Genomic DNA, 27,990 nt, shown 5'->3' with positions numbered 1-27,990 from the left:
ATGCTACTATGTATGAGAAGCACGTGTCTACAACTGCTTTCCCTGGACACAACGTTAGTTTTAACAGATAAATACTTTCTCTTTCCCCTCTCACTCCCCGGTGTCTCTGCTCTGCTCTGTATCTCGCCACATGTGAAGTGTCCCGCTCTCGCCGTGTCCCGTCCCGTGCCCCAGTCGTTGCACTTCAAGCACTTTTTTGTATGGATTGGCAGCGAGCGATCCCGGTGATAAGAGTAAAATAACAGATGACCTCGCAGTATTTGTCACGGGACGTCTGGCTCTGTGTCAGTGGCTAATTGAAACAGCATCCCGGCTTTTATTGCCAGCCGCTCGCAGAGGAATGTGAGTGACACTGGCTCCAGAACATCTTGAACTCCTAAACTCCAGCGCTCTCTCTCTCCCCCTCGCGCTGATGGTCCTGCCAATTACCAGCAGATCTGTCCCGGCGCGGCTCCGAGCGTCTTGGTGCGGCTCAGAGCGGCTCGGTGCGGCCGACGCTCCAAGAAACGCTCTTCGCCATTTTCAAGGTCTTCATAAACGGCTTGATTCTATCTTGTTTACATGTAATTGGAAGCAGTGAAGCGCACCGCCTCGGGCCCCCTGCTCCCCCCGGGCCCCTGCTCCTGCTCCCACCCGGGCCCCCGCTCCTGCCCCCCGGGGGCCCTGGCACCAGCAGTGACAGTCTGACAGCGATAGGCAAGCGCGCCAACCATGACAGAAGCGTTCAGAGCGGTGATGTCATCGACACATTGTGAGCCTGGATTACACCGTCATTGTCCTTGAATGACCTTGACGCGTGAATAAGTTTCACTGATTAAATCACGGCCGCGCGCGTGGCTCAAAACAAGAGCGTGATTGGGCCGTCATTAGTGTCATATCAGCGTTTCACACGCGCGTCACAAAGACAAAGATACAACAAAGGCCTGTAACGCGACCCTTTGTGACGTCACAACTGGACGCCCGTCGCTGATTATTGTCTCTTTATGATCACACGTATGTCCCTGTGTGTGCGTGCGCGCGCGTGTGTGTGTGCGTGCGCGCGCGTGTGTGCGTGCGCGCGCGTGTGTGCGTGCGCGCGCGTGTGTGCGTGTGTCGCGCGCCTCTCGTACCCCTGTTTGACTTCAGGAGCGCGCGCGGTGGGCGGTCCTTGCGCGCAGACCAATGACTCCGCGTCTCTGTTTAAATAGTCCTTGATGTCAACTTTCCTCCTTCACGCGCGGCTCCTCTCACGCCATGTTGGCTGTTATGACTTGACGTGTTGTTTTTGCTGCGCGTTTTTACTACGGGCCTGACAGGAGCGGGGCGCGTCAAAGAGCGCGGCGCGTGGGGGACCGGGACCGGGACCGTGCTTCTGACTCTCGTGCGCCTGCTGCTGCAACACGCGCGGAGGGATTTTTACGCGCCGCTTCTCTCCGGCGCATTTGAACGGAATACGGGATTGTGGATTATCATCAGACTTGTTGTTGTTGTTGTTGTTGTTGTTGTTGTTCTCGCGCGCGCGTGAGCCATGTCAGACGTGCGCCTCTCGAACGCGAGCCCGACCCTGGAGCGGGTGGACGCGCGGCCGCCGGACAGCGCGCGGCCGCCGGTGCGCAGATGCCTCTTCGGCTCACCTGACCCGGGGCAGCTGCGGTACGCGTTCGAGGCGTCGATGCGGGCGGAGGAGGCGCGCTTCAGGGACACGTACAACTTCGACCCCGCGGAGGGAAGACCGCTCTCCCCCGGGAGGTTCAGGTGGGAGGCGGCCGAGGACGCGCCGGAGTTTTACCGCAGACCGCCGCACGGGAGACTGAGCGGCGGCGGCGGCAGCGGCGGCGGCCAGCAGCGGGGCCAGGGGCAGACGAGACCCCGGGAGCAAGTGCAGGCGGTACCGGGGGAGCAAGTGCAGGCGGTACCGGGGGAGCAAGTGCAGGCGGTACCGGGGGAGCAAGCGGAGACAAGACTGCGGGACCAGGTGGAGACAGAACCGGGGCAGACGGCAGAGACGCAGCGCTCCAGGAAACGACCCTCAGACTCTTCAGACTCTTCAGGTAAAAAGAAGTCAAGAAAAGAGAATAAAAAAGGCTTTTGAGCTTGAACACATTTGGACGTGCGTAAAAAATGATGCAACATGTGACTTCAGATTATGTTGTGTGTTTAGTCATGTCCTTAAACTAGTACAAGAGTATAGTAGTATAATAATATAGTAGTATAACAGTAGTAATAGTATAATAATTTAATAATATAGTAGTATAACAGTAGTAATAGTATAATAATATAATAATATAGTAGTATAACAGTAGTAATAGTATAATAATTTAATAATATAGTAGTATAACAGTAGTAATAGTATAATAATATAATAATATAGTAGTATAACAGTAGTAATAGTATAATAGTATAGTAGTAGTAATCGTGAAGTGTGTAATCTGAGGCTGCTGACCACATCTCTGTTGCTGACCACATCTCTGCTGCTGACCACATCTCTGTTGCTGACCACATCTCTGCTGCTGACCACATCTCTGTTGCTGACCACATCTCTGTTGCTGACCACATCTCTGCTGCTGACCACATCTCTGTTGCTGACCACATCTCTGTTGCTGACCACATCTCTGCTGCTGACCACATCTCTGTTGCTGACCACATCTCTGCTGCTGACCACATCTCTCTGTTGCTGACCACATCTCTGCTGCTGACCACATCTCTGCTGCTGACCACATCTCTCTGTTGCTGACCACATCTCTGCTGCTGACCACATCTCTGTTGCTGACCACATCTCTGCTGCTGACCACATCTCTCTGTTGCTGACCACATCTCTGCTGCTGACCACATCTCACTCTCTCGTCCCCTTCAGGCTCCAGCTGCAGCCGTGAGCCACACAGAAAGAGCTCCCGCACTGACGGGGATGAGGACGACGAGCGGGACCCCGGGGCCGGTCCCGGGACACGCCCCCAAGCACCAGTGACAGGTGAGGCTCTGAGTCCTGCAGCAGGGAGCCTGTCATGAGCCTGTCAGAGTGTGTTTTTCACTGTATCGTGTTTGTGTCCACAGAGGCTGAGATGGTGAAACACTGAGCCTTCCTCTGACATAACGCGCCCTCTGGAGGGCCCCGGGCCGCACACGCAGGGCCCGGCCGCACACGCAGGGCCCCGGGCCGCACACGCAGGGCCCCGGGCCGCACACGCACTGAATATGTACACTATCAAGTTTGGCACTCATTTGAATTGATTTCCTCTGAATCAGCAGACAATGTAGCAGTGTGCAAAAGGATTTTGCTCATTTTTTCTACTACCTACGTATCAGATGTAGCACATAAAAAGCATAATATGCTTTTCATAAGTTTTTGTCCTATTGTTTTTGTGTGAATTTGACTCAGAAGTTGCAGTGCAATTTCCAACAGAGAAATGTTGTTTTAAGTGGTCATTATGTAATCTTATTCAGGTAAATGGATGTAGCCTAAGTTAATGCAGACTTCAGAGTCGGGTTATGGGGAAGTGTTAATGAAGAGGACTCACTGAGAGTGCAGCTCCATCACAAAGTTTACATGCAATTCACCTATTTTACCCATTTGGATGTTTTTTTAGTTTGATTCTTTTCTATTTGTGGCCAAAGTCAGTGTCTTTAGTGGCTTAACTGCTGAGCAATATTCAATCAGATTGAACAGTATTCGCTAATAGTCCTAAGATAACCTTTATTCAATTAGATGGTTGACTTATGTGTCCAGCACATGTGTAAGTCACTGGGCCACATTATGCAAATATGTGAATCAAAGATTAGTCTTTGTGTCGTGGAATTCATGTGGAACATGTAATTGCACTATTATTGATTTTCATTTTGTGAGAGGCAGAAAACAAAGTTACACTGCCTCATGTCAAACTGAAGTGTATCTGTGGCTTTTATGAGAAAAACACTGAAAAAATGAAACTAACTTATTTATGTTGAGATTTGTGGGCGTTATAGCTTTCCAAAGCAACATTTTTCCACATTTTTAAATGCATATTTTCATTATTGTTTTTATGACCAATAAACTCTTGCTAAACTGAGCCCATAATTCATTTAATGTCGTGTTGTTTTTGTGTCATAAAGAAGCTGATGAACGTGTTCATCATAATGTCATTGTTCTGCTCCTGAACCAGCTGTTTGATCATGAGCCTGAGGGAGCGCGTGGGCGACTGCGCACGGACAACTGCGCACAGGCGACTGCGCACGGACGACTGCGCACAGGCGACTGCGCACAGACGACTGCACACGGGCGACTGCACACAGACGACTGCGCACAGACGACTGCGCACAGGCGACTGCGCACAGACGACTGCACACGGACGACTGCACACAGACGACTGCGCACAGACGACTGCGCACAGGCGACTGCGCACAGACGACTGCACACAGGCGACTGCGCACAGACGACTGCACACGGACGACTGCACACGGACGACTGCACACAGGCGACTGCGCACGGACGACTGCGCACAGGCGACTGCACACGGACGACTGCACACGGACGACTGCGCACAGACAACTGCACACAGACAACTGCACACAGACAACTGCACAGGCGACTGCACACAGACGACTGCACACAGGCGACTGCGCACGGACGACTGCGCACAGACGACTGCGCACAGACGACTGCACACAGACGACTGCGCACAGACGACTGCACACAGGCGACTGCACACGGACGACTGCACACGGACGACTGCGCAGAGACGACTGCACACAGACGACTGCGCACGGACGACTGCACACAGACGACTGCGCACAGACGACTGCACACGGACGACTGCGCAGAGACGACTGCACACGGACGACTGCACACGGACGACTGCACACAGGCGACTGCGCACGGACGACTGCGCACAGGCGACTGCACACGGACGACTGCACACGGACGACTGCGCACAGACAACTGCACACAGACAACTGCACACAGACAACTGCACAGGCGACTGCACACAGACGACTGCACACAGGCGACTGCGCACGGACGACTGCGCACAGACGACTGCGCACAGACGACTGCACACAGACGACTGCACACAGACGACTGCACACAGGCGACTGCACACAGACGACTGCACACGGACGACTGCGCACAGACGACTGCACACAGACGACTGCGCACGGACGACTGCACACAGACGACTGCGCACAGACGACTGCACACGGACGACTGCGCAGAGACGACTGCACACGGACGACTGCACACGGACGACTGCACACAGGCGACTGCGCACGGACGACTGCGCACAGGCGACTGCACACGGACGACTGCACACGGACGACTGCGCACAGACAACTGCACACAGACAACTGCACACAGACAACTGCACAGGCGACTGCACACAGACGACTGCACACAGGCGACTGCGCACGGACGACTGCGCACAGACGACTGCGCACAGACGACTGCACACAGACGACTGCACACAGACGACTGCACACAGGCGACTGCACACAGACGACTGCACACAGACGACTGCGCACAGACGACTGCACACAGACGACTGCGCACGGACGACTGCACACAGACGACTGCGCACAGACGACTGCACACGGACGAGTGCGCAGAGACGACTGCACACGGACGACTGCACACGGACGACTGCACACAGGCGACTGCGCACGGACGACTGCGCACAGGCGACTGCACACGGACGACTGCACACGGACGACTGCGCACAGACAACTGCACACAGACAACTGCACACAGACAACTGCACAGGCGACTGCACACAGACGACTGCACACAGGCGACTGCGCACGGACGACTGCGCACAGACGACTGCACACAGACGACTGCGCACGGACGACTGCACACAGACGACTGCGCAGAGACGACTGCACACGGACGACTGCACACAGACGACTGCGCACAGACGACTGCACACGGACGACTGCACACAGACGACTGCGCACAGACGACTGCACACGGACGACTGCGCAGAGACGACTGCACACGGACGACTGCACACGGACGACTGCACACAGGCGACTGCGCACGGACGACTGCGCACAGACGACTGCGCACAGACGACTGCGCACAGGCGACTGCGCACGGGCGACTGCACACGGACGACTGCGCACAGACGACTGCGCACAGACAACTGCACACAGACGACTGCACACAGACGACTGCGCACAGGCGACTGCGCACAGGCGACTGCACACAGACGACTGCACACAGACGACTGCACACAGACGACTGCACACAGACGACTGCGCACAGGCGACTGCGCACAGACGACTGCGCACAGGCGACTGCACACAGACGACTGCGCACAGACGACTGCACACAGGCGACTGCACACAGGCGACTGCACACAGACGACTGCACACAGGCGACTGCACACAGACGACTGCGCACAGACGACTGCGCACAGACGACTGCGCACAGGCGACTGCGCACAGACGACTGCACACAGGCGACTGCACACAGGCGACTGCACACAGGCGACTGCACACAGGCGACTGCGCACAGGCGACTGCGCAGAGACGACTGCACACACCAGACCTGGGAGGAGCCTGAAAGGGTTCATGTGATAGTGACTCTGCAGCACTCGATCCACTTTGTGCTTTTCTAAGCACTTTCTCTGGTATAAAAATAATCTGTTATCTTATGGTTCTTGTAGCACTTTTGATCCACATGAAAAGTACTTAAGTTGTATGTTCATTCATCTGTAAACTTAACCAGAAATAAAAGCAGTTTTTAAAAGATATAAGTGTTGTTTCATAAGTTGAAGTATTTGCATTCAGTTCAGAACACTGAGCTTCAGTAAAACCCGGCGCTTCACGTCCAGTTCCAGCTCCAGTCGAAAACAACAAGAGTGAGTCCTGAGGAGAAGAAGGGGGAAAGTTTAGAGTTACTGACTGGTCCGGGGCCCAATCAGCCGGCGGGGACCGAAAGCACACCACTCCAGAGGAGCCAATGAGGGAGCGGGAGGGCGGGACCAGAGACAGTACAGCCTGTTCTTTTCACCAAACACACACACCACCCAATTAGTCTCATTGGCTACGTCTTTCCTGTTGATACCAGCGGCTGTAGGAGTCAGAGCTGCTCCTGCAGCAGGGCAGGCCCAGGACGCCAAGAGAGACACGACAAGAGGGCTTTTCTCTACCTACTGCAGGGACACATGTCCCATACTGTCCTGTACTGTCCCATACTGTCACATACTGTCACATACTGTCCTGTACTGTCCCATACTGTCCCATACTGTCACATACTGTCCTGTACTGTCCCATACTGTCACATACTGTCCCATACTGTCACATACTGTCCTGTACTGTCCCATACTGTCACATACTGTCACATACTGTCACATACTGTCACATACTGTCCTGTACTGTCCCATACTGTCCTGTACTGTCCCATACTGTCCCTACAGCAGGAACACGAGCATTCTGTCCCATACTGTCCTGTACTGTCCCATTCTGTCTCATTATGTCACATACTGTCCCTACAGCAAACCAGGACAAAACCAGGACCAAACCGAGACCAAACCGAGACCAAACCGAGACCAAACCAGGACCACACCAGGACAAGTGTGAACAGAGTCTGACATATCACACAGAGTTAAACATTGACAGCGCTGATACGTTTTCTGACCTCAACTCACAGTTTGGAGTCCGTGACACACAAGAAAACACAACATACTATTGAGACACATATTATACTACGACTTCCACTTGTTGTTTCCTCATATTTGCCCAGTCGGACTGCGAAGAGAATATGTAAAAGCATCACGGATAAGCAGTATAAGCAAACAACAATGTATTTAGTTACAGAACACTGAATACCTCTGTTGTAATGTATGGAGTACTGCAGTGGCAGAGAGCAATGAAGTACACAAGTTAAAGTACTGTACTAGGTTAGGTAGGTACTGGTAGGTATCTGTACTTTTTATGTTTGATTATTTATTACAGGGGGGGAAAATGCTCTTTTATATGATAATACGATACACAAATCTAGCTAAAATGTCAATAAAACAATCTGTGAAAAGTATTGCTCGTTGACAAATACACAAACGCACAATACACGGACTTAGACACACAATACACAGACTTACACACACAATACACTGACTTAGACACACAATACACTGACTTAGACACACAATACACTGACTTAGACACACAATACACTGACTTACACACACAATACATTGACTTAGACACACAGAACACTGACTTACACACAATACACTGACTTAGACACACAATACACTGACTTACACACACAATACACGGACTTAGACACACAATACACTGACTTACACACACAATACATTGACTTAGACACACAGAACACTGACTTACACACAATACACTGACTTAGACACACAATACACTGACTTACACACACAATACACGGACTTAGACGCACAATACAGTGACTTACACACAATACACTGACTTAGACACACAATACACGGACTTAGACACACAATACACGGACTTAGACACACAATACACTGACTTACACACACAATACACTGACTTAGACACACAATACACGGACTTAGACACACAATACACTGACTTAGACACACAATACACAGACTTAGACGCACAATACAGTGACTTACACACAGAACACTGACTTACACACAATACACTGACTTAGACACACAATACACTGACTTACACACAATACACTGACTTAGACACACAATACACTGACTTACACACACAATACACGGACTTAGACGCACAATACACGGACTTAGACGCACAATACAGTGACTTACACACAATACACTGACTTAGACACACAATACACTGACTTACACACACAATACACGGACTTAGACGCACAATACACAGACTTACACATAATACACTGACTTAGACACAATACACAGACTTACACACACAATACACTGACTTAGACACACAATACACTAACTTAGACACACAATACACTGACTTAGACACACAATACACTGACTTAGACACACAATACACTGACTTACACACACAATACATTGACTTAGACACACAGAACACTGACTTACACACAATACACTGACTTAGACACACAATACACTGACTTACACACACAATACACGGACTTAGACACACAATACACTGACTTACACACACAATACAGTGACTTACACACACAGAACACTGACTTACACACAATACACTGACTTAGACACACAATACACTGACTTACACACAATACACTGACTTAGACACACAATACACTGACTTACACACACAATACACAGACTTAGACGCACAATACACGGACTTAGACGCACAATACAGTGACTTACACACAATACACTGACTTAGACACACAATACACTGACTTACACACACAATACACGGACTTAGACGCACAATACACAGACTTACACATAATACACTGACTTAGACACAATACACAGACTTACACACACAATACACTGACTTAGACACACAATACACGGACTTAGACACACAATACACTGACTTAGACACACAATACACAGACTTAGACGCACAATACAGTGACTTACACACACAGAACACTGACTTACACACAATACACTGACTTAGACACACAATACACTGACTTACACACAATACACTGACTTAGACACACAATACACTGACTTACACACACAATACACGGACTTAGACGCACAATACACGGACTTAGACGCACAATACAGTGACTTACACACAATACACTGACTTAGACACACAATAAACTGACTTACACACACAATACACGGACTTAGACGCACAATACACAGACTTACACATAATACACTGACTTAGACACAATACACTGACTTAGACACACAATACACGGACTTAGACACACAATACACTAACTTAGACACACAATACACGGACTTAGACACACAACACGACTTAGACGCAGAATACACGGACTTAGACACACAATACACAGACTAAAACACACAATACACGGACTTAGACACACAATACACTGACTTAGACACACAATACACTGACTTACACACAATACACGGACTTAGACGCACAATACATGGACTTACACACACAATACACGGACTTAGACACACAATACACTGACTTAGACACACAATACACAGACTTGTACACACTATACATGACTTAGACACACAATACATTGACTTAGACACACAATACACAGACTTACACACAATACACTGATTTACACACACAATACACTGATTTATACACAATACACTGACTTAGACACACAATACACGGACTTAGACACACAATACACAGACTTACACACACAATACACTGACTTACACACACAATACACGGACTTAGACACACAATACACTGACTTAGACACAATACACAGACTTAGACGCACAATACACGGTATTATATATATATATATTATACGGTATAATACAGTATAATTCACTGTATAATTCACAGTATAATTCACAGTATAATTCACAGTATAACACAGTATAACGCAGTATAAGTCACAGTATAATTCACAGTATAATTCACACTATGATTCACAGTATAATACAGTATAATTCACAGTATAACACAGTATAATACAGTATAATTCACAGTATAATACAATATAACACAGTATAATTCACAGTATAACACAGTATAATACAGTATAATTCACAGTATAATTCACAGTATAGTTCACAGTATAATTCACAGTATAAGTCACAGTATAATTCACAGTATAATACAGTATAATACAGTATAATTCACAGTATAATACAGTATAATTCACAGTATAATTCACAGTATAGTTCACAGTATAATTCACAGTATAAGTCACAGTATAATTCACAGTATAATACAGTATAATTCACAGTATAATTCACAGTATGATTCACAGTATAATACAGTATAATTCACAGTATAATTCACAGTATAATTCACAGTATAAGTCACAGTATAATTCACAGTATAACACAGTATAATACAGTACAATTCACAGTATAATACACAGTACAATACACAGTATAATTCACAGTATAATTCACAGTATAATACAGTATAATTCACAGTATAATTCACAGTATAATTCACAGTATAACACAGTATAATACAGTATAAGTCACAGTATAATTCACAGTATAAGTCACAGTATAATTCACAGTATAACACAGTATAATACAGTATAAGTCACAGTATAATTCACAGTATAAGTCACAGTACAATTCACAGTATAATACACAGTATAATACAGTACAATTCACAGTATAATACACAGTATAATACAGTATAATTCACAGTATAATTCACAGTATAATTCACAGTATGATTCACAGTATAATTCACAGAATAAGTCACAGTATAACACAGTATAATACAGTAAAATTCACAGTATAATACAATATAACACAGTATAATTCACAGTATAATACAGTATAATTCACAGTATAATTCACAGTATAATTCACAGTATAATACAGTAAAATTCACAGTATAATTCACAGTATAACACAGTATAATACAGTATAATTCACAGTATAATTCACAGTATAATTCACAGTATAATACAGTATAATACAGTATAATTCACAGTATAATTCACAGAATAAGTCACAGTATAATATACAGTATAATTCACAGTATAACACAGTATAATTCACAGTATAATTCACAGAATAAGTCACAGTATAATACAGTATAATTTACAGTATAATACAATATAACACAGTATAATTCACAGTATAATACAGTATAATTTACAGTATAATTTACAGTATAATTCACAGTATAAGTCACAGTATAATTCACAGTATAGTACACAGTATAACACAGTATAATACAGTATAATTCACAGTATAATTCACAGTATAATTCACAGTATAACACAGTATAATACAGTATAATTCACAGTATAATTCACAGTATAACACAGTATAATACAGTATAATACAGTATAATTCACAGTATAATTCACAGAATAAGTCACAGTATAATACAGTATAATTCACAGTATAATTCACAGAATAAGTCACAGTATAATACAGTATAATTTACAGTATAATACAATATAACACAGTATAATTCACAGTATAATACAGTATAATTTACAGTATAATTCACAGTATAATTCACAGTATAACACAGTATAATACAGTATAATTCACAGTATAGTACACAGTATAATACAGTATAATTCACAGTATAATTCACAGTATAATTCACAGTATAATACAGTATAATTTACAGTATAATTCACAGTATAAGTCACAGTATAATACAGTATAAATCACAGTATAATACAGTATAATTCACAGTATAAGTCACAGTATAATTCACATTCTAATTCACAGTATAATACAGTAAAATTCACAGTATAAGTCACAGTATAATTCAATTATACTATAATTCACAGTATAATACAGTATAATTCACAGTATAATTCACAGTATAATTCACAGTATAATTCACAGTATAAGTCACAGTATAATTCACAGTATAATTCACAGTATAATTCACAGTATAATTCACAGTATAATTCACAGTATAAGTCACAGTATAATTCACAGTATAAGTCACAGTATAATTCACAGTATAATTCACAGTATAATTCACAATATAAGTCACAGTATAATTCACAGTATAATACAGTATAATTCACAGTATAAGTCACAGTATAAGTCACAGTATAATTCACAGTATAATTCACAGTATAAGTCACAGTATAATTCACAGTATAATACAGTATAATTCACAGTATAAGTCACAGTATAAGTCACAGTATAATTCACAGTATAATTCACAGTATAAGTCACAGTATAATTCACAGTATAATACAGTATAATTCACAGTATAATTCACAGTATAATTCACAGTATAATTCACAGTATAATTCACAGTATAATTCACAGTATAATTCACAGTATAATTCACAGTATAATCCACAGTATAATTCACAGTATAATTCACAGTATAATTCACAGTATAAGTCACAGTATAATTCACAGTATAATTCACAGTATAATTCACAGTATAAGTCACAGTATAATTCACAGTATAAGTCACAGTATAATTCACAGTATAATTCACAGTATAATTCACAGTATAATACAGTATAAGTCACAGTATAATTCACAGTATAATTCACAGTATAAGTCACAGTATAATTCACAGTATAATACAGTATAATTCACAGTATAATTCACAGTATAATTCACAGTATAATTCACAGTATAATTCACAGTATAATTCACAGTATAATTCACAGTATAATTCACAGTATACTTCTCCTGTAATGAACCTTAGAGCTGAACGATAAACCGAGTTCCGAGTTCCGGAGAGAAATACAATCTAGATTAGCATTTTTTATTTCTAAAGAAGAATCACAATCTGGCTTTTAAATCATTTGTCAGCTCTTGTACGTGTCTTTTTTTTTAAATATACATTGGGTTAGGGTTAGGCTTATATATATATACACGTTCAGAAAAAATAATCTGTTTTGCATTCTGTATCAAAATTACTACAATTTACAGACTATAAATCGCACTTTTTAACATAGTTTTGGCCGGGGTGCGACTTATACTCCAGAGTGACTGATTTCTGATATTATTAGTTATTTTCACACTGACGCAGACGAAGAATCTGCACTTCCTCTTCCTCTGGAGTTTGTGGAGTTGTTTAGAAGTGACACAGAGGAAGAAGAATTCAGTGGATTTAATGATTTGGGGTAAAACTGATGCTTTGCTAAACTTGCTAGCATGTTCTTTATGCTATAGTTATCTGTTCATATGTTACGTTAACATACCAGACACTTACCACAGTTCTGTCTGTGCCTCATGTAGCACAGGTGTTAGCGTTAGCATACGTACACCTATCACCATGTTGTTGTTGTTGTGCTCTAGTATCAATGGTTCATACTTGGCGCAACTCTGTCTTGTCGATGATAACGACTGAGCGTGAAGCCGGCCCGGTGTGGGTCATGTGACACTGTTAGCATCTGTGCATCATGTAGCCGAAGGTGTTACGTTAGCATAAGTGTAACGCGTTGTTTGCTCTTTAATCCGTTATTATTTTGAATTGCATTTCAAGATGTTCTTGGTCTTGGATTTTATCTAATTAATGTCCCCCAAACATGCGACTTATACTCCAGTGCGACTTACAGTGCGACTTATACTCCAGTGCGACTTATAGTGCGACTTATACTCCAGTGCGACTTATACTCCAGTGCGACTTATACTCCAGTGCGACTTACAGTGCGACTTATACTCCGGTGCGACTTATACTCAAGTACGACTTATACTCCAGTGCGACTTATACTCCAGTGCGACTTATAGTGCGACTTATACTCCAGTGTGACTTATAGTGCGACTTATACTCCAGTGCGACTTATACTCCAGTGCGACTTATACGCCGGTGCGACTTATACTCCAGTGCGACTTATAGTGCGACTTATACTCCAGTGCGACTTATACTCCAGTGCGACTTATACTCCAGTGCGACTTATAGTGCGACTTATACTCCGGTGCGACTTATACTCCGGTGCGACTTATACTCCAGTGCGACTTATAGTGCGACTTATACTCCGGTGCGACTTATACTCCAGTGCGACTTATAGTGCGACTTATACTCCAGTGCGACTTATACTCCAGTGCGACTTATACTCCGGTGCGACTTATACTCCAGTGCGACTTATAGTGCGACTTATACTCCAGTGCGACTTATACTCCAGTGCGACTTATACTCCAGTGCGACTTATAGTGCGACTTATACTCCAGTGCGACTTATACTCCAGTGCGACTTATACTCCGGTGCGACTTATACTCCAGTGCGACTTATAGTGCGACTTATACTCCAGTGCGACTTATACTCCAGTGCGACTTATACTCCGGTGCGACTTATACTCCAGTGCGACTTATAGTGCGACTTATACTCCAGTGCGACTTATACTCCAGTGCAACTTATAGTGCGACTTATACTCCAGTGCGACTTATACTCCAGTGCGACTTATAGTGCGACTTATACTCCAGTGCGACTTATACTCCAGTGCGACTTATAGTGCGACTTATACTCCGGTGCGACTTATACTCCGGTGCGACTTATACTCCAGTGCGACTTATACTCCAGTGCGACTTATAGTGCGACTTATACTCCAGTGCGACTTATACTCCGGTGCGACTTATACTCCAGTGCGACTTATAGTGCGACTTATACTCCAGTGCGACTTATACTCCAGTGCAACTTATAGTGCGACTTATACTCCAGTGCGACTTATACTCCAGTGCGACTTATAGTGCGACTTATACTCCAGTGCGACTTATACTCCAGTGCGACTTATAGTGCGACTTATACTCCGGTGCGACTTATACTCCGGTGCGACTTATACTCCAGTGCGACTTATACTCCAGTGCGACTTATATATGTTTTTTTTTTATCTATTATGCATTTTGGCTGGTGCGACTTATACTAATACGGTACTTATTAAGTTGTTGTTTTTTTAACTCAAATAGATTTTTGACGTCATACTTCACCACTGGAGTAGTGTATTCTGAATACTTTGAATACTTTTGAGTTGTATTATGATATACTAGTGTAAAGATCGCGACACAGGATTAAAACAGCCTCATGTTTGTTTCATCAGTTCTTTTTCAAGTATCACGTGTTTTCCTTTGACTTTAGCAAAGTGACTGTTTCTGAAATGAAATTGTGACTAATTTAGTTACTCAAAATTAATCTGTTTTTCTGGCGCGTGTATTTAGTCAATTTTCGACACGGCTGAGGTTCTTTAACCCGAGTGAAACGGCACATGTGGTCGAGCAGGCCCGAGCTCATGGGGATAAATGCAGCACACGTTGTCGAGCAGGCCCGTGCTCGTGGGGTTAAATGCAGCACACGTTGTCGCGCAGGCCCGTGCTCATGGGGATAAATGCAGCACACGTTGTCGAGCAGGCCCGTGCTCGTGGGGTTAAATGCAGCACACGTTGTCGCGCAGGCCCGTGCTCATGGGGATAAATGCAGCACACGTGGTCGAGCAGGCCCGTGCTCATGGGGATAAATGCAGCACACGTTGTCGCGCAGGCCCGTGCTCATGGGGATAAATGCAGCACACGTGGTCGAGCAGGCCCGTGCTCATGGGGATAAATGCAGCACACGTGGTCGAGCAGGCCCGTGCTCGTGGGGATAAATGCAGCACACGTTGTCGAGCAGGCCCGTGCTCGTGGGGATAAATGCAGCACACGTGGTCGAGCAGGCCCGTGCTCGTGGGGATAAATGCAGCACACGTGGTCGCGCAGGCCCGAGCTCGTGGGGTTAAATGCAGCACACGTGGTTGCGCAGGCCCGAGCTCGTGGGGTTAAATGCAGCACACGTGGTCGCACAGGCCCGTGCTCGTGGGGTCAAATGCAGCACACGTGGTCGAGCAGGCCCGTGCTCGTGGGGTTAAATGCAGCACAAGTGGTCGTGCAGGCCCGAGCTCGTGGGGTTAAATGCAGCACACGTGGTCGAGCAGGCTCGTGCTCGTGGGGTTAAATGCAACACAAGTGGTCGCGCAGGCCCGTGCTCGTGGGGTTAAATGCAGCACATGTGGTCGTGCAGGCCCGAGCTCGTGGGGTTAAATGCAGCACACGTGGTCGTGCAGCCCCGTGCTCGTCGTGTGGGGTCAAATACAGCACGCCGCCCGTCGCTGACGTGACGGGTAAAAGTGCATCTCTTTCTCTGCGTGTTGACAGTCTGCGGCGCTGCACGCACTCCTTCATTCAGATAACCCTCAGTGTTTTTAAAGACGCAGCCGGCCGTGACCTCCAGCGTGAGGAGCGGCTGCAGGAGGTGCGTGCGGAGGGTCGTTGCCTAGCGCCAAGTGAACCACACCCAGTCTGTCACGTTTACTTTATTTATGGTTTAAATGACACAACAATGGTACAATCAGTCCAGCAGTTGATTTTTGGTGCCGTTTTTTAGGAATCAAAATGAGTGAAAATATGTGTCTGTGCAATATTTATGCCTCTAATTTGTCATAAATAAATTCACAACAGGCGGTGCAACTATTCTATCTAATTTGTAGTATTTTATTTTTTTACACAATATCTTTATGCAACTCAATGTGAAAGTACTCCAAGTATTCAGAATAGTACTCTGACTGGACTAAGTAGCAGAATATGTTTTAATACAGGTTTTCATTATACTGTAAATATACATTTTCAAAGTATTTGTCACACTTCACTGTCTATAAGGTAAATTATTTCATGTGCATCGCAGCAATAGCTTTACCGATACAAAAATACACAGAGCAGTGGATATTCCTACGCAAAAAGACTATAATGAATATTTACAAATGTTAAAAATTAACACTTTATGCCAATTCAACTTTAATACACTTTTAACATTGTTACAGCAGTGTTTTCTCATCATTCGTTTACTCAAAGTTGTATTTTTATTCTTGCATGTTTGAATAATACTGTATAGCCTTGATTCTCAAAAAATCCTGCTTTCACCCATCTCCTATCCCGCCCACATTGCTGTACTTAGTTGTAATCATTTGGAAACTCTCAGTGATTGGCGTAGTCGCATATCCACTCTTCAAACACGAAAACACGTAAATGACAATCCGCCGCTCGTCACAGAGAAACGCCACGGTGAAGAGGCGGGGCTTATCGGCGCTGCAGATTTGAACAGGAAGTCACTGGACCTGGACAGCTCGATACAAAGTACCTGAAAAAACACTATACGTTTCCTTCCAACAACTTTTAAAGAAGTATCAAACGTTTACATAAGAAATATTTTACGACGTGATATGAGGAAGTGAATATTGTGAAGTGCAGGGCTCGGGCTTTCACGTGTTGTATAATCACGTCGACTTTCACGGTTTTAGTCACGATTAATGCATGTGGGGATTACGAGTCAGAAAAGAAGAAGCAAAAGATAATGGACTTATACCAACTGGACAGACATTTTAAGTTAAGTTCTTTGTTTGTCACTACATCAGGAAATTGGGCTCATCCAAGTCGCTTCTTCATTTCCGTCCTCCGTCTGAGGGGAGGAGCCAACAACAACACATTTTTCACTTCCTGATACTCAAATATACAGAAAGTTGCCAATTTTAGGTTGATTAAAAAACAACAAAAAGACATCTTATGACTTCTCTGCTGGATCTTGGACTGACGGAAGGTGATGACGCGTCCTCTTTTATTCTGAAAGTCCCATTTCCTCCGCCATCTGTTTCTTATTGGCAGCAATTTGTCTGATTTTTTTTTCCGTTCGAATCCTTTACGGGGGCAGGGGCAGCTTTGTTTTTCCGCCTCGTGGTCACGGGGCGCCGGCAGCTGTGGGAACAGTGCAGACGAGGTGCAGATAGTTAATGAGGAAGGAACCGAGTGACGAGAGGACGAGAGGAAGGAAAGAACGGAAAGAAAGCGCGCCGTAAGAAGAAAGGATACACTTTTTTTTGGCGGCGGCTGGTTCGGGGCCGCGCCAAAATTACATCCAGCGCAGGAAGTAAATAAACGCAGGTGCCAAAGGGAGGTTTTGACACTTTGGGTTTAGCGTTTGGGCCCGGCTCCACATGACCTCACTGCTGCTCCACACGCCACCTGGAAACGTCCGTATTTTGACTTGTTAAACGTGCGCGAATAAAAACATATGCTCTGCTCGGGAAGTTGTTGGGACGTTTTGGGCCAAATAAATGCTGCGCAGTCGTTCACTCGCCTTGCCGGGTCGTGCTGTGTGCCAGGCCCGGGTCTGGCGCCGTTCCCTCGTCCAAAACACGCCCGGAGTTGCGTTTAGCTCCGTTTACGATCGTTTGACGAATCCTCTTTGGCAAGTTTCTCTAAGAACACTCAGGATTTTCCAGATCTGTGATGTCATAAATGTCCATAAATCATCGCCGAACTAATTCTGAGCATTTCATTACAACTGCGTGCCTGCGTTATGTCTGCGTGTCGAGGGAAAGCTAGGTTTATTCAGCTCCTCTGTGTAATTCTCTTTCCTGCCAGTAGATGGAGGTCTAAATCAGTGTCTGGCGTGGAAAAAGCCTGACTTGTATAGACTAATGCGTGCCTTTTGTAGACTTTTTTTTATTTCAAACATGCTCCCATTGGAGAGTCGGACGCACCTTCTGGACCCGGACCTGGCGCGTGGGCCGGCGTGGGCTGGCGGGCAGAGAGAGGGGTCATTGGGGCAGATTGGCAACCTCACTTTTGTCAGTGTGCCCCAGGGCAACTGTGTCTAAAGGTAGGTCACCCCAAACCATGTGTGGAAAGAGTGTAGAGCTTTGAAAAAACATGTCCATGTCATAACTAGACCACGATTTTACTCTGCCACGTTATACTTTAATATAATTCAACTTGAAGTAAAAGTACTCAGAATATAGTTAAACTCTGATTAGATCACGTGACAGAATATGTTACGAAATTGATTTTAACCTGGTTCTTTTCGTGTGCTATAACTACATTTTCGAAGCGTTCTTCTCAACACTGGTTACACCTCAGCCACGTGCTTCAAATGTACAGAATCTGATAAACAGTCAAAACGTCCCAGAGTCGTGTGCCAGACTAATACAATATCCATGACAAATCTCCACGCTCATAATTCCTCATATCGCCGCGTTCCAGTCACGTTGTGGCTGAGGACGAGCGCCACGTGCTCTGAGGACGTCACTACGGAGCGCGGGTCACGTTCACGGTCCGGGCTTGGCTGCTCGGAATCCTCCTTTTCCCACGTTGTCGTTCTTTTCCATAACCATTATTTTCCTCCGTAACTGTTCTTTTCCTTCATAAGCGTTCTTTCCCTCCATAACCGTTCTTTCCCTCCATAAGCGTTCTTTCCCTCCATAATCGTTCTTTCCCTCCATAATCGTTCTTTCCCTCCATAATCGTTCTTTCCCTCCATAATCGTTCTTTCCCTCCATAATCGTTCTTTCCCTCCATAACCGTTCTTTCCCTCCATAATCGTTCTTTCCCTCCATAATCATTCTTTCCCTCCATAACCGTTCTTTCCCTCCATAAGCGTTCTTTCCCTCCATAACCGTTCTTTCCCTCCATAATCGTTCTTTCCCTCCATAAGCGTTCTTTCCCTCCATAATCGTTCTTTCCCTCCATAAGCGTTCTTTCCCTCCATAATCGTTCTTTCCCTCCATAAGCGTTCTTTCCCTGCATAACCGTTCTTTCCCTCCATAAGCGTTCTTTCCCTCCATAACCGTTCTTTTCCTTCATAACCGTTCTTTCCCTCCATAACCGTTCTTTTCCTTCATAACCGTTCTTTCCCTGCATAACCGTTCTTTCCCTCCATAACCGTTCTTTCTCTTCATAACCGTTCTTTTCCTTCATAACCGTTCTTTCCCTCCATAACCATTCTTTCCCTCCATAATCGTTCTTTCCCTCCATAATCGTTCTTTCCCTCCATAAGCGTTCTTTCCCTCCATAACCGTTCTTTTCCTTCATAACCGTTCTTTCCCTCCATAACCGTTCTTTCCCTCCATAATCGTTCTTTCCCTCCATAAGCGTGCTTTCCCTCCATAATCGTTCTTTCCCTCCATAAGCGTTCTTTCCCTCCATAACCGTTCTTTTCCTTCATAACCGTTCTTTCCCTCCATAACCGTTCTTTCCCTCCATAATCGTTCTTTCCCTCCATAAGCGTGCTTTCCCTCCATAATCGTTCTTTCCCTCCATAAGCGTTCTTTCCCTCCATAACCGTTAGTCGCCCTTCAGGCGGGGGCCGGCATGTGACCTGCGAGGGCTCATGTGCACTCTCAGTTGGGCTCTGGGCGCTTCGAGGGTTTCACACTGTGTTCATGAAGTGCAGTTATTTGCCCTGCTATCGTTTTCTCTATCTTTCCCACACAAAAAAAAAACATTTAATCCTGTCTTATATCATTTCTAACAGCCTCTACATAAAAGGAGGGAATGAGGAAAGCTGGGGCCAAAAGCGTCCTATCTTTGCCAAATGGTGCATATATTTTACATACATAGGTTTTATTGTTGGCGTGTATTTATCATCGTGCATCAGATGATCCCTTGTTTGAAACCGTTTCCTCGCTGTCCTCGTCTGACCTCTTGCTGCGCTCTCACTTCTGTTTCCATTGTAATTTGACATTTTAAACTTCAGGCGATAAATAGTGGGTTATGCAACACTTTGTTAGCGCACGATCGTCCAATAAATATGGCGCAAGAGGGCAACAGTAGCTGTGATACTGTACACCCATTACTCAATATATGCAGTCATGACTTCATTGTTTATGTGCCACAAACTATTTAGCCCGAATTTTAGTCCAATTTACAAAAAAAAGCAAAAAAAGAGGCTTATTTAACGCCTGTTTTCTGCAGGTGTGTTTCACAGAGTGGCCAGAGGGGGCGCCACACAGAGAGGCAGTGTATATATTGCAGTAAATAACAGTTTTTGCATAATTGTACATATAATATTAAACCAAAATATAACAAGAAATAGCTGATGCCCTTAAACATTTATAGTATTTATAATTATACATTCACAAAAAGTGTGAAACGCGGCCTTAAAGCGCCCCCTACAGGTCGGACGACTCATTGAACTAAAATGCAGTTTAGATAAATATATTTTGAATTTAGCTAAAAATTATAAAAAAAATTATCTCAGAATAGCACATCTTTTAGGTTTATAATTTCACTTCCTGTTTGTAATTGATGATATCACACTTGGAAATTACCCAGCAAACACCGGGCCAAAACTCATCTAATGTCACAATCTGTTTTATTTTACAGATAGATAAAAGAGCGACTTTATTTTGTTGAATTCATGTTTAAAGAGTCAAAAAAGTTGTTTCTTTGTGTAAATTCTGCATAAACTTTAACTGGAATGAATGTCCCTGGTGTGATGTCACTTCCTGCCCCTGGTGTGATGTCACTTCCTGCCCCTGGTGTGATGTCACTTCCTGCCCCTGGTGTGATGTCACTTCCTGTCCCTGGTGTGATGTCAATTCCTGTCGGTTCCTACACATTTTTCAACCTTTTCTCCACAAATACCTGCTCGATCGGTGTAAAACTATCATATATATGTACAACAGGTATAAACACACCAAATAAAGTCAAAATGAGAAAATCCTTAAAACTTGTCATAGGCCCTTTAACCCTAGTGGGAGGAGTCTGGACACGCTCCTGGTTTTCTGTCCATTCAAAGCCTTTTATTCTTTATTCATTTACACTTTTACACGAGCCACAGCTACAGCGACAAATCTAGCCGTACGACAAACACTGATCTGTCATTATTCCTGATGTACAACATAATTATTATGACGGAACAACAGGCGGAGTGAGGCTACATTCTGGGCTACATTCTGTGCTACGTTCTGTGCTACGTTCTGTGCAACGTTCTGTGCTACGTTCTGTGATACGTTCTGTGCTACGTTCTGTGATACGTTCTGTGCTACGTTCTGTGATACGTTCTGTGATACGTTCTGTGCTACGTTCCGTGATACGTTCCGTGCTACGTTCCGTGCTACGTTCCGTGCTACGTTCCGTGCTACGTTCCGTGATACGTTCCGTGATACGTTCCGTGCTACGTTCCGTGCTACGTTCCGTGACACGTTCCGTGCTACGTTCCGTGCTACGTTCCGTGATACGTTCCGTGCTACGTTCCGTGCTACGTTCCGTGCTACGTTCCGTGCTACGTTCCGTGATACGTTCCGTGCTACGTTCCGTGCTACGTTCCGTGCTACGTTCAGTGATACGTTCCGTGCTACGTTCCGTGCTACGTTCTGTGCTACGTTCTGTGATACGTTCTGTGATACGTTCTGTGATACGTTCTGTGCTACGTTCCGTGATACGTTCCGTGCTACGTTCCGTGCTACGTTCCGTGCTACGTTCCGTGATACGTTCCGTGATACGTTCCGTGCTACGTTCCGTGCTACGTTCCGTGACACGTTCCGTGCTACGTTCCGTGCTACGTTCCGTGATACGTTCCGTGCTACGTTCCGTGCTACGTTCCGTGCTACGTTCCGTGATACGTTCCGTGCTACGTTCCGTGCTACGTTCCGTGCTACGTTCAGTGATACGTTCCGTGCTACGTTCCGTGCTACGTTCCGTGCTACGTTCCGTGATACGTTCCGTGCTACGTTCCGTGCTACGTTCCGTGCTACGTTCCGTGATACGTTCCGTGCTACGTTCCGTGCTACGTTCCGTGCTACGTTCCGTGATACGTTCCGTGATACGTTCCGTGCTACGTTCCGTGCTACGTTCCGTGCTACGTTCCGTGCTACGTTCCGTGCTACGTTCTGTGATACGTTCTGTGATACGTTCTGTGCTACGTTCTGTGCTACGTTCTGTGCTACGTTCTGTGCTACGTTCTGTGATACGTTCTGTGCTACGTTCCGTGCTACGTTCCGTGCTACGTTCTGTGCTACGTTCTGTGCTACGTTCTGTGCTACGTTCTGTGATACGTTCTGTGCTACGTTCTGTGCTACGTTCCGTGCTACGTTCCGTGCTACGTTCTGTGCTACATTCTGTGCTACGTTCATTCATTTATTCATGTTATCTTTATTTATTTTCATTAAAGAGACTGTACCCCTTATATCCCCGTTGTATGTAATTGAGCATATTTATTTACATACATGTTGTAAAAGCTGCTGTTTTATCACCCGAGAACCAGGAAGTGCGCTGTTAGCATGCTAGTCGTGCTAAAGTGCTAAACCTATTGTTCAAAATATGCGAGAAAGGGAAAAATATCTTTATGAAGAGCGAGTTGGGTTTTGAGACAGTGAAAACAGCCTTTAACGTGCACTTGCCCAATCACATCAGTAAATGAAGTAAAAATAAGCACGTTAAGTGAAGTAAAAATCAAATAATTTCAGCTTTAAGCCTAAAATCTACAAACGACCAGGGAAATCAACCTGTAAGAACTAATAGGCAGAAAGTAGTTTGAATATTTTTGTGATTTTTGCTCCGTGTTAAGGTCACACAGAGGTCAAACTGTCTTCTTTGATCCGTGCTCTGATCCGGGTTTAAAGTGAAGATGAGGATTGTTTTAGGGTCAAACTGGAACAACGCTGACTCGTTTTCTCCAGGCTGAACCCACTTCTTTATCTCTCCTCGATCTGTTTCCTTCACGATCATATGAAAATCAATGTGAAACTCGATCACACTCGCTCAGCCTCCGGCGCCCGTCGTTTCTGAGCCAAGGGCATCGCAACTTCTGACAACTGCTGCTGACATGAGGTTCTGATCCGACCAGAGGGAAAACAAACCACTGAGTCAATAAGATCAAATCAGCCAAATCCCATTTTCAGTGCGAACTTAAACACTGCATACCTACAAGTACTAGAAGTATAGCAAACACTGCTAGCCCTGAACATGTGCAATACTGACTTAACCATGTACAATACCGTCATATTCACATGCAATAATGTCACATTCATGAGCATATAACTGATGCAAATAGAGTGTTTATTTTACCATTATTATTAGTATTGTCTTACACTAGCTGTTTTTATTGTATTTTATTATATTTTATCTTTATCTCTATCTTTATCTTTATCTAAGAGTTTTGTTTATAAGAGTTCTTCTATTAAGAGTGTTTTTTGTTTTTTTTTAACTTCCTATATGTTATCTGTCCTTTTCCTCTGTATCTACTGCGTTGCAACAATGAAATTTCCCCATGTGTGGACAATAAAGGAATATCTTATCTTAAGTAGCTCTAGAACTGACTACTACTACTACTACTACTGCTTCTACTGCTACTACTGCTACTACTACTAATAAAGAACTTTGAGAGCTAATAGTGACTGTGTAATGCTCAATACGTGTTTTTAGTTTGGATTTAATGCCGTTGTCTTTGTTACATGTTTTTCACACGTGTTTTAGACTCTGTATCATGTATGTTTCTATGATCATCCAAATATAACTACAATACAATGTTTTATAGTCGACTAAAGTCACAATTAGCCCCGGTCCTAGATGCTGTTCACTCATTGGCTGCTTGTCCATTCATCATTTACAGCAGCTGAGGTCATTCATCATCACATCACAAGCTTTTATTCAGTTTGTATGTTTGATTGGTTCCAGCGCGTCTGAGTAATCGTGTCATGTAAATGCCTGTGTTCACCTTCCCCCTATGCCCGCCCACTCCCATACAAACCTGTGACTCTGCATCACACATATACATCATACGTCGTACATGAATGTTTTGTGAAAGAGACAATAGAAACCACTTAAAGGACGACTTAACATCGAACAGCATAAAACAGATGTCCATAACAACGAATGGAGTGAAAATATGGTTCAAGTAATGTCTAAATATAAGATAAGATAAGATATTCCTTTATTGTCCCACATGGGGAAATTTCATTGGTGCAACGCAGGTAGATACAGAGGTAGATACAGAAGAACAGATCACTTATAGGAAGTCTGAAAAACACTTTCAGTAGAAGATCTCCTATAAATAAATAAAAAACTCCCATAGACAAATGAATAAATAAATAAATACATAAATACCATTGCATGTGATCACGACAGTAATTGCACATGAATATGTGTCACGACAGCACATAGATTGCACATGAATTTCACAGTAATTGCACATGAATTGCACATGAATTCCAACAGCAATTGCACATATGACAGAATTGCACATGGTTAGGTCAGTATTGCGAGTGTTCAGTACTAACAGTTTTTGTTATAAAGTCTGACAGCAGCAGGAAGGAAAGACCTACGGAACCTTTCCTTCACACAGCGAGGGTGGATCAGTCTCTCACTGAAGCTGCTCTCCAGAGCGGACAGAGTGTCCTGCAGGGGGCGACACTCATGGTCCAGCATAGATGTGAATCTAGCCAGGACCCTTCTGTCCCCCACCTCCTGCACCGAGTCCAGAGCACAGCCCAGGACGGAGCTGGACTTCTTGATGACTTTGTCCAGCTTCTTCCTCTCCCTCTCTGTGATGCTGCTGCTCCAGCAGGCCACACCTACAGGAGGGCTGATGCCACCACAGAGTCGTAGAAGGTCTTCAGGAGTGGCCCTGTCACTCCAAAAGACCTGAGTCTCCTCAGGAGGTAGAGCCGACTCTGGCTCTTCCTGTACAGTGCGTCTGTGTTATGAGTCCAGTCCAGTTTGTGGTTCAGATGAACACCCAGGTACTTGTATGAGTCCACTCTCTCAATGTCCCGTCCCTGGATGTTCACTGGTGAGGGGGCAGTGGGGTGGTGTCTGTGGAAGTCCACCACCATCTCCTTGGTCTTCCTCGCGTTGATGAGGAGGTGGTTCCGCTGACACCAGTCCACAAAGTCCTGCGCCAGTCCTCTGTACTCCGCGTCATCGTCGTCCGTGATGAGTCCGATGATGGCAGAGTCGTCAGAGAACTTCTGCAGGACACAGCTGTCCGTGTCGTGTCTGAAGTCTGCAGTGTAAAGGGTGAAGAGAAAGGGCGCGAGGACAGTGCCCTGGGGCGCCCCCACACTGCAGGTCCGAGTGTCAGACACACAGTCCCAGGCTCTTACTAACTGGGGTTGGTCTGTGAGGTAGTCCAGGATCCACTCTGCCAGGTCGTACTCCACACCAGCCGTCTCCAGCTTGTCCCTCAGGAGCAGCGGCTGATGGTGTTGAAGGCGCTGGAGAGATCGAAGAACAGGATCCTCACAGAGCTGCCAGGCTTTTCCAGGTGAGAGAGAGAGCGGTGCAGCAGGGAGATGACGGCGTCCTCCACTCCGATGCCAGACCGATATGCAAACTGCAGCGGGTCCACGGCTGAGCTCACGGTGGAGCGGAGGTGGTCCAGGACTAGCCGCTCCAGTATCTTCATCAGGTGGGACGTGAGAGCCACTGGCCTGAAGCTGTTGAGGTCTTTGGGGCGCGGTGTCTTAGGCACAGGTACCAGACAGGAGGTCTTCCAGACCTGTGGTACCACCCTCAGCTACAGGCTCATGTTGAAGACATGCTCCATAACTCCACACAGTTCATCTGCGCAGGACTTAAGGAGCCTGGGGCTGATGCCATCAGGTCCTGCTGCCTTCCTCACTTTAATCCTCTTCAGCTCACTCCTCACCTGTGCTGCTGTGACAGTCAGTGGTTGGCAGGGGGACCGTGTGCTGGGGGGATGGGTGAGTCCAGGCGAAGTGGGGAGCTGATGGTCCGGGGCAGATAAGCGAAGAGGAACAGATGCAGGGCATTGTCCAGCTGTGGAAGAGGGAGCATGCAGCTGTGCAGGGGGAGGGGCGGGTGACCGATCAAACCTCAAGAAGTGAGCATTTAAATCATTCACCCACTGTAGATCCCCCTCTGTCTGGGCAGGGGGGATTTTGAAGCCCGAGATGGTTTTCAGGCTCCTCCACACTCCCTGAATGTTCTTTTGCTGCAGCTGCTCCTCCATCCTCCTCTTGTAGCCGGCCTCAGCCTGCCTGATCTTCCTCCTCAGCTCCTTCTGCACAGTCCTCAGCTCCTCCTTGTTCCCTGACCTGAAGGCTCTCTTCTTCTCCTTCAGCAGAGCCTTCAGTTCACGGTTAATCCATGGCTTGTTGTTTGGAAAACACCGCACCGTCCGGGAGGGAACAATGTTCTCAAAACAGAAGTTGATGTAGTCCGTGATGCACTCTGTGATGGTGTTGATGTCCTCCCCATGTGGGTCATAAAGCTCAGTCCAGACAGTGGTGCTGAAGCAGACCCTCAGAGCCTCCTCGCTCTCAGCAGACCACATCCTCACCTCATGGGACACCACAGGCTGCCTGCGCACGATGGGTTCATACACAGGCCTCAGATGTACAAGGTTGTGGTCCGAGCTGCCCAGGGGAGGGAGGGGGGAAGAGGAATAAGCCTCCTTGGTGTTGGCAAAAAACAAGTCCAATGTTCTATTCTCTCTGGTGGGGCAGGTAACATACTGGGTGTATGTTGGTAGGACAGAAGAGGGAGAAGCGTGGTTAAAGTCACCAGAGATGAGGAAGAGAGCCTGTGGATGCTGTGTTTGCAGCCTACAAGTGCAGGAGAGCAGTGCTTCACAAGCATTTTCAGCATTGGCAGACGGGGTCACATAGACTGCGATCAAAATCACATGTGAGAACTCCCGGGTTATATATAATATTTATAATTTATATATATTTATATATATAAATATTTATATATTTATAATTATAAACATTTATATATT

General features: G+C 45.3%; 1 protein-coding gene across 1 annotated transcript; it reads left to right on the top strand.

Moving 5' to 3' along the window:
- Nucleotides 1-1,132: 1,132 nt before the first annotated feature.
- On the top strand, nucleotides 1,133-4,022 carry LOC140366966 (uncharacterized). Its single transcript, XM_072453231.1, has 3 exons — nucleotides 1,133-2,030; nucleotides 2,834-2,947; nucleotides 3,031-4,022. The coding sequence occupies exons 1-3, from the start codon at nucleotides 1,508-1,510 to the stop codon at nucleotides 3,051-3,053; spliced, it is 660 nt and encodes a 219-aa protein (XP_072309332.1). The 5' UTR covers nucleotides 1,133-1,507; the 3' UTR covers nucleotides 3,054-4,022.
- The last annotated feature ends 23,968 nt before the right edge of the window (nucleotides 4,023-27,990 follow it).

The sequence above is a fragment of the Eucyclogobius newberryi genome, unplaced genomic scaffold, assembly GCF_026437365.1.
Source record: "Eucyclogobius newberryi isolate DKJ021-1_F unplaced genomic scaffold, fEucNew1.0.hap1 SCAF_2, whole genome shotgun sequence".
NCBI classification, from domain to species: Eukaryota; Metazoa; Chordata; class Actinopteri; order Gobiiformes; family Gobiidae; genus Eucyclogobius; species Eucyclogobius newberryi.
This window is presented reverse-complemented; position numbering and strand designations above follow the sequence as displayed.

Bases quoted from the DNA above. Each gene is read 5' to 3' on its own strand.
- LOC140366966 (XM_072453231.1), top strand. From the start codon at position 1,508: ATGTCAGACGTGCGCCTCTCGAACGCGAGCCCGACCCTGGAGCGGGTG. The intron at 2,031-2,833 runs GTAAAAAGAAGT...CGTCCCCTTCAG, and splicing joins AGACTCTTCAGACTCTTCAG to GCTCCAGCTGCAGCCGTGAG. The intron at 2,948-3,030 runs GTGAGGCTCTGA...TTGTGTCCACAG, and splicing joins CCCCCAAGCACCAGTGACAG to AGGCTGAGATGGTGAAACAC.